This window comes from Carlito syrichta, unplaced genomic scaffold (genome assembly GCF_000164805.1).
Source record: "Carlito syrichta isolate Samal-C Ts95f unplaced genomic scaffold, Tarsius_syrichta-2.0.1 Scaffold302378, whole genome shotgun sequence".
Taxonomy (NCBI): Eukaryota; Metazoa; Chordata; class Mammalia; order Primates; family Tarsiidae; genus Carlito; species Carlito syrichta.
Genome location: NW_007246474.1, coordinates 7963 through 16557, shown reverse-complemented (window position 1 = coordinate 16557; position 8595 = coordinate 7963). Strand labels below are relative to the sequence as shown.

Below are 8595 nucleotides of genomic sequence, written 5' to 3'. Positions count from 1 at the left end.
GCCCAGTAGGTTGAGGCTGCGGTGGCCGGGAGCGGCCATTGCACTCCAGTCTGGGCGACAAAGTGAGATTCCAACTCAAAAAAAAAAAAAGAAAGAAATGAAAACAATGGTGCAAATATCGTTCACCGACTTATCTGCTGAATAACTTATGTAGCTTATTTTTGATATGCTTTTATAATTTATTATAAATATGCAGGCAGCGCACATGTAATATGTTGGTCAAGATAGAACATAAATTGGTTAAGTTCAGAAAATTTTATTATATAAATTCAGAAACTTCTAAACATAAAGGAAAGAAAATAAGAGTTTTGTTTACATCCTAGCATCAGGTGAAGACACTTCTCCCTTATGTAAAAACAGAAATAATGACTACAACATCTTATTTTCATTTTTCTATGCTATGAGAAGCAGAAAATGTGAAATTCTAGACTCAGAAAAACACAATATTGTGATTTTAGTCAAATAAAAAGCATGGGACAATAAACGGAAATATTTGCTTTTACATATAATAACTTATTTGCTTTCATTGACATATACATTGACATACAACATCAAATTTCACTTGAGTGCAGATAGGAAGACTTCTCCAATCCATAAGAGAACTAGATTTCACCAAGTAGTGCCAAGTGTAAACACAACATTTATTGCAAATAGAAAAGTGCACATAATGGAATCTTACTTGCACTAATTGGCTTATATTATCAGGTCCATGAATGATAATGTTCCTAATAAAACAATATTAGAATAAAATCCCAAGCATACCAATAAACCTGCTGCTGGAATTATTTAATGTGCTCTTACGCAAGGAGCGTGTGCTGCTAATTAAGATTCTGTTGACACAGCAGGTTGCTATAATTCCACAAGCTGTGTGTGATGCTACCCAATAGATGATAAGTGGACCAGGTCAGTTCGTCAAGCTTTATCTCTAATTAGCACTAAAAACGCGCACTGCAAACTACAGCACAGAAAAGACTTGACCTTGCTAAATTAGATGCGTAGGAAGGACGGCAAATGAAGCTCTAATTTCAGAGAGATGAAGCCTTTTATGCAGCAATGGAAAGGTATCCACGTCATGAGAGCCACACCAACCATCACAATGTATCGAGTCAAACCACAGTGCTCTATTCCTAGAGAAAGAGCTTTTAGTCTTTCTGAATCAATCCTTCCACCCATCTTTCTCCTTGTCCCCCATAAACAGGTTAAATTACCTTTCTCACAGTGACTTCCTGTGAATCCAGATGGACAGACACATTTGTTAGGAGTCACACATGTTCCACCATATCTGCAGCCCTCTTCACAGAATGCTGTCGCAAAAGAATGAAAGATTTCTCTTAGATGGAAATCCACAAAAAAATCCATGGTAAACATCATGAACGTTGAAATAATTCTTGCTTTGTTGCATAGGAAATACACATCTGTGTTGATATACTTAAAATTTTCCATATACAAACAGAAATAAATGTAATAATACTTATTTCACTAGTTTACATAAAGTCAATTGAAATAGTAAATGTAAAGTCTTCAGCACAGGGCTAGCATGTGCCAAATGGTTACTAGTATTAGCAGCTGTTACTGTTGCTATCATTAATATTATTGATGCATATGAAATAAAGTTAAATAAATCAAATAACTAGGAAGGGTAGGGTTAGGGTTAAGACAATGGCTTTTTGTAATTTACTCTTTTTCACCAAACATCTTTTATGACAACAAAAACTTTTTTTTAAAAAAAAAGCTTCTTGGTCATCAATGTAATTTTTTATATTTATAAATTTAACTGATCTCTTACTTTTGAATATATACACTGTTTCCAATATCTTGGTAATAAAAATAATGCCTTATCCTTATAACTAAAATGCCTAGCACACCCCCAAATTATTTATTTAGGGAAAAAAAATCAATGTGGAAATTCGGGTTCAAAGGGTGTAGACTTCCTAAGCATTTTGATAAACATTACACAGTAAGTCCTTCCCAGTGCTACCTGCTAGCCTTCCCAGACTAGGTTAGCTCCCCGTATGACACACTTGCAAAGCATAGCACAACTCCATGATCCTCTCCATTGTAGTATCAAATGCAATTGTAAATTTACAAGTAATTGATTACCATCTCCTGCCTCATCTATTGGACTGTGAGACTCATAAAACAATAAGTAGCATCATTGTTTTTACTTACTACTGTGTTCTAACCCCAGGATCTGATCCCATAGTAGATGTTCAAAAAATTTGTTGAATGAATTAATCTACATTTTCAGGTGATTCTAATAGGACAATTCTTGTTCTAACAATTCTGCAAGACTTCCATCCAGATAATTTAATATCAAGCCTTGCTGGATAATCAACAATTTCATCTACTAAAACTGCAGAATTTCCCATTAATGAAGATGATCGTCACTGTTAACCCTGAGTTTATTTTTTTCAGATGAGCAATAGGTGAGTAAATCCTTTAAATTTTAATTGTAGATACTAAATGCCACAATGGAAAAATGTCATGGTTATATTTTGCCATCATCACTCATAATTAATATGAGTCTAACTGTAAAAGCCACATGGTGTATTCAGGAAATTGAACACCAGCACAAGCCCATACAGCTTCTCACAATATTGGTGTTTTCCACATCATTTAATATACCTTGGGTGATTTAATATTCTGTGGCTTCAGCAATTAATTTCGAGGTCCAATGTGTACCTTGGAATTCATATACCATTTTCTATTTCCACCATATTATTACACCACGTCTATGTAAAAAAGATTTAGACAATATCTTCCAAGATATGTTCATCAAAAAAGTCAAAATATATAAAATATAGATGCATGCAAAATCTTTTGTCCCCAAAATTACACCTTGTGGGTGCTGATGACTGACATTTCAAATAAGATATTTAAGGTTTAGCTCTTCATTGAAGATTATGACAGAATGGTAAAGTGTTTTTGCAAGCTAAAATTAAAAGATGGAAAGCCAGTTTAAAAAAATGTTTTAAGTGACACCAAAAGAAGGCAGAGGCTTGGACATAGAAAGCTCAGGTTTCTTTAGTGCATAGCTGAAACAGCCCTTCATCTACATTCTTCAAGTCTGATTCAGAGACTCAGTGCTGTTTCATAGCAGGTATGTATGCTTGGTTTACTTAATCCTTAAGTAGAGATGATAATGCAGTAGAATGTTTTATGAGAAGAGCATGGAGTGTTTGTGATTTCTAAGAATGCACAGATATTAGAATAAACAGGGTGTTATAAGGATAGAATGAGTTAGCATTTGTAAAGGACTTAAAATTATCTTTGACACTGTTATATCAGTATCCTTATATAATAAATAAATAATAGAGTTAATTGACAGCAGTAGCATTATAAATGTGAAACATAGACCAGGAACACATTTCTAGACAATAGAAATTCATCCTACAAAGGTGTTCTGCTGCACCAAAATGGGTTTAAGGTATCCCTTTATATTTATGCTTTATTTAGTTTCTTAAAGCAACGTATTAGCCCTAATCATGAAAGCATATGATAGGTGTATTGTTTTCATTAAAGACTAGTGAAATTGAGGCTCAGAAATCAAGTGCCTTATCTAATTCTGATAGGTAGTAAGTGACAGAGACAAGATTCAAAACATGTTTGCCTTCAAAATCCTACCTGTTTTATTTATTGCAGTGTAGGCTTATCTCAACCCCAGTAGTCACGAAAGCACATTTATTTATTTATTTATCGAATAGTTCCATAAAGGCTAAGGGAACTGACTAGAAATTCAAAGAAAATAAAATGCTCAAATTGCATATGTTGCATTAAAGAATGGGAATAAAGAGATGTTCAAGTTCATGTACCTCATATCAAACCTCTGTTTTTACCTGAGATTAGTCACATTGTTCTCAATCTAGGCACACATTACTTTTCATAGAAATTATTTGTAATAATCAAGAAAATCATTAGACATTATGACAAAGTGATTTTTTAAAAAAACACAAAGCAAATAAAGAGGAAACACAACATCCAAAATGTAATTACTTTGGAGAAATTGAGATCAATTCAAGTTTTCATTGAATAACTCATAAAATAGTAAAATACACTGATGTAACTTATCTGAAGAGTATAGATGGATTATTTATATTGAAATAGGCTCTTCTTGATTGACTATGATCCTATCATTTAAAATAAAACAGTTCTCATACGCAGAGAACCTACAATTTGCACAGCATTATTCAGTTGATGGCAGAACCAAAACTAGCAGTTGGGTCATCGCTACATTCCCTTTCTGGTTTGTAAAGAGATGGACTGGTAGAAATCATAGGGTCCAAATTTTTGCTCTAGATTTATTAGCTCTGTGATATACAGCAAATCATTCCACCCCTCTGCGCCTCCATTTTCTCAACAGCAAAACAGTAAGAATAATAACAACATCCATGCTGTGAGAGTTAAATTAAATTACCAACACAAACTACCCAGCACCAGGCACAACAAATGGAATGTGCTCAAGAACTGAATGTGATTATTATTTATAACGAGGACCCTGCTTTTCCAGATGACAATCTCTATTGTGAAGCGGTTTACATTCTCAATTCTGAAAATGCAGTAGTAAGATGGCAAAAATCCCTGTGCTGTAGAGCTTATTCTTTAGTAAGAAGTCGTTACCACTCCTTCTTTGACTTACTGACCTTCATAGTACCACATGATTTGCAATGGAACTTGGAATCACAGCTCCCGAGCAAACTCAGAGAAACGCAGGCACCATGCAACTTAACATATTGGTTCTCTGCCAACTACTATACAAATTCTGAAGTACAGCATAAATAGATAATAGATACACAGTCTATGGCCATACCACCCTGAACACACTCAATCTCATCTAGGTTGTAGATATACAGTAAAATAATAAGCCTGAATCTGTCATTATAGTGCCATGTGTTATTACCTTACGATCCTAGAAAAGATATTGGATTGGATCAACTCTAAAATAATATACTTCTAATTTTGAAAGAACTCTTTTCATTGTGAAAGAAAATAAAATCACAAAACTCAAATCTGAGAAAGCTTCGATCCACAGAAAGAGTGCTTTCTTATATTAAAAAAGTTATCAGTATGTGAAATAAAATGTGGTCATCAAGAGGAACAGACGAGAAGGTGGGCTTGCAGATGCCAAGTTTGTGGATGCCCAGTATCTTCACCATAGCTTAATTTGACATGAAAATGGTTTTACACTAATAAAAAAAATAGCCCTTCGTGTTCTAAACACTTCTCATAATCCTCTTAAAGTTTACTGGTATGTATTTAGTTCCTAGGGACACATTAAAATCCCAACAAAATAGGTAAACATACAAATCTCAGCACCATCTGTTAGAAGCAAAACTTTTTCTTCCCTCTGATTTTCCTTGAGGAAACATTTTTCTTAAGCTCATTTCTGACCTCTGTGCTGGGATGTACCATACAGTTAGGAGACGATGATGTCATTTTTAGCTTTATTTTGGGTAATGTGAATTACCCTAGTAAAAATAATTATCTGTTTATTTAAACAAATTAAAACTGACCACCATGGACAATGGTTACTGGTTGTCATGAACCAGGGATTATAGTTATTTTGATTATGTACACCTAAAATGGGGGGAAGAAATTAATATTATTATTATTATTATTTGAGTTGTAGTCTCACTCTGTTGCCCAGCCTGGATTGCGGTCGCACACTCACAACCACCCAAGCAGCAACTTGCTGGGCTCTGGTGATACTTCCGCTTCATCCCTCCAAGTAGCCAGAACTACAGGGGCACGCTATGATGACCTGCTAATTTTTTTTTTATTTATTGTAGAGACAAGGTCTCACCAAGTTGCGTGGGTTGGTCTCGAACCCACAGGCTCAGGCAATCCACCCACCTTGGCCTTCAAAAGTGCTGGAATTGCAGACTGAGCCACCCTGCCTGGCTGGAAATTATTAAAATCTGGTCATGTTCAGGAATGCACCATGCTCATCCTGTTTCCCTACTGGAAGTGACCTGCCTTCAGACAATGTAAGTTTTCCTTACTTACTTGATGATACTTTCCTCTCTGGGACTCGGTGGATAAGTCAGCCTCATTTTGTGTTCATTGTTAGCAAACCAGCTTGGTTTGCAGACTTAAAACTCGTGTTCTCCAACCCAGCTCTGTCAATAGTAAAGCGATAGCATCACCTCCATGTTTGCTTTTTGGTTTATTCCTCACCTTTTCAGAGCATGATCTTTATTAAATACCCCTGAAACATTTTCGTTTGTTGCAGGGAGGGGAGAGGCAGTGTGCTACCGTCACTGGGTGGATAGAGACCAGGAATGTGCTAAACATCCTATAATGTTTGTGCAATGAAGAATTATTTGAGCCAGGCTCGGTGGCTCAGCCTGTAATCTCGCGCCTTTGGGAGGCTGAGGTGAGACCCGCCTGGGCAGCGAGACCTCATCTCTACAATAAATCAAAAAATCAGCCAGGCGTGGTAGCGCACGCCTGTAGTTCCAGCTACTTGGAAGGCTGAGGCGGAAGGATCGCTGGAGCCCAGCAGGTCGAGGCTGCGGTGGCCGGGAGTGACCACTGCACTCCAGTCTGGGTGACAGAGTGAGACTCCAACTCAAAAAAAATTATCTGACCCAAGCTGTCAATAAAGGTGAGGTTGAGAAACTCTGCTCAAGTGTATTGTCTCCGAGAACAAAGTTCTTTTACTTGAATCCCTTTTTTCCATGTTTGACCTCTCAACTTCTCAAACCCTCCAAAAAAAATCAGTTTAAAATATAGAGAAAATAGACCAGGCTAAGTGACTCAGCTTGTAATCTCAGCACTTTCAGAGGCTGAGGTGAGTGGATTGCCTGAGCCCATGGGTTTGAGACCAGCCAGGGCAACTTGGTGAGACCTCGTCTCTACAATAAATAAAAAATTGGCAGGGTAAAATTAGCTGGGTGTGGTAGCACATGCTTGTAGTTCTGGCTACTTGGAAAGCTGAGGCAGAAGGATCGCTGGAGCCCAGTAGGTCAACGCTGGGGTGGCCGTGAGCTTGCCACTGCACCAGCCTGGGTGATGGGGTGAGACTCCAACTCAAAAAAAAAAAAAATACAGAGAAAATATAAGAATAAAAATCCATCAGAGATAGCTATCTTAATATAGAATACCAAACATAAGGATGTCTGCAATTCTTGCTTTTCATGTCATCATTCTGGTCCGAAACAGGGAGTATATTATAAAATTTAATATTTAATTATTTACTTCAAAATCTCTTTCAACACTATCTCTTTTCTATTTTCTTTTTCAACAGTAATAATAATAACAGCAACAATACTGTATTTTGAAAACTTATTAAATATCAGGCACTGTGGTCATAATTATAGTCATAATTCCAAGTCCTCTTTTTGGTAATGCTGTGCATTAGTCATATTATACTCATTATTATATGAGAAAACTGACTTACAGCACTGAGCAAGTCATTAAAGACAGATCGTTTCTAAGTGGTATCCTGGGTTTCGAGCCCAGAGTCTCATCCACACCACTAGGCTGTCTTCATTAGGGCCCTCTGCTTCTCACCATGTGTAGATAATGGGTTGGGTGTTGAGTAGTAGTGAAGATTGTCCCCATCTCCAAGAAGCTCATAGTCAAGTAGGAGAAAGGACGACATATGAAACCAAGCATAATAAAAGGTGATGAGTTTTACTGCAGTTGCATGAACAAAGTGCAGAGAGAACACAGAGGAGAAAGTGATTAACTGTGCCTGATGGACTGGGGCAAAGCTTCACAACGGAGTTGGCATTTGAGATGGGCCTGGAAGAATGAATGGGCTTTTTGCCAGGTAGAGAAGTGCAGAAAAGGGGACATTTCAGGTCAAGGTTTTATCCTGAGGAAAGGTGCTGAATAGAAGAAAATGAAAAGGTGCTTATAACTCACACCAAGGTGAGAGGATGAATATTTGAAGAGAGTACAGTAAACCAAGCAGGGAGGCAGGGGCATTTTAGGATTACAATCCCAGCACTCTGGGAGGCCGAGGAGAGTGTATTTCCTGAGCCCATGGGTTTGTGATCAATCCGGGCAACTTGGCAAGACCTCATCTCTACAATAAATCAAAAATTAGCCAGGCATGGTAGCGCGTGCCTGTAGTTCTGGCTTTTTGGAAGGCTGAAGCAGAAGGATCACCAGAGCCCAGCGGGTCGACACTGGGGTGGCCGTGAGTGTGCCACTGCACTCCAGCCTGGGCAACAGAGTAAGACTCCGACTCAAAAAAAAAAAAGGAAGTGTGAACCATCCAGGTATCCTTCCCATTTATCTTCTACTTCTTGGATATGTTAGTTACCTTAAGTCACAATATAGTTTACCACCTAGACGTCTGCATATGGACTTTTGCTCTGTCCCTCATTCTAGCTAGTTTGTTTAAGACTGTGCATTACTGACTTTTTCTACCACAATAAAATAGTAAAAAATAATTTTTTTTTCAGAGATCCTCACATACACATGTAAACAACCAGAAACATAAAATTGACTCTCTCTCTAAATATATAATGCTTTCTAGTATTTTCTTTTTTTTAAATCAATATTTTTTATTTTGATATTGTGGGATACAGTTAAGGATTAGGTATACAAATATGCTTCATTCAGGCACCCTTGTTGATAAGGGGT

The 8595-nt window shown here is 37.1% G+C and overlaps 1 protein-coding gene across 1 annotated transcript in view; it reads right to left on the bottom strand.

The window, feature by feature from the left end:
* The window catches only part of LOC103258804 (protein kinase C-binding protein NELL1-like), a 215465-nt gene extending 214094 nt beyond the window's left edge, over positions 1-1371 (bottom strand). Inside the window, exon 1 of the mRNA XM_021711567.1 lies at positions 1209-1371. Within this exon, the coding sequence (XP_021567242.1) occupies positions 1209-1371 (163 nt within the window). The remainder of the gene's footprint in view (positions 1-1208) is intronic.
* Between the last annotated feature and the right edge of the window lie 7224 nt (positions 1372-8595).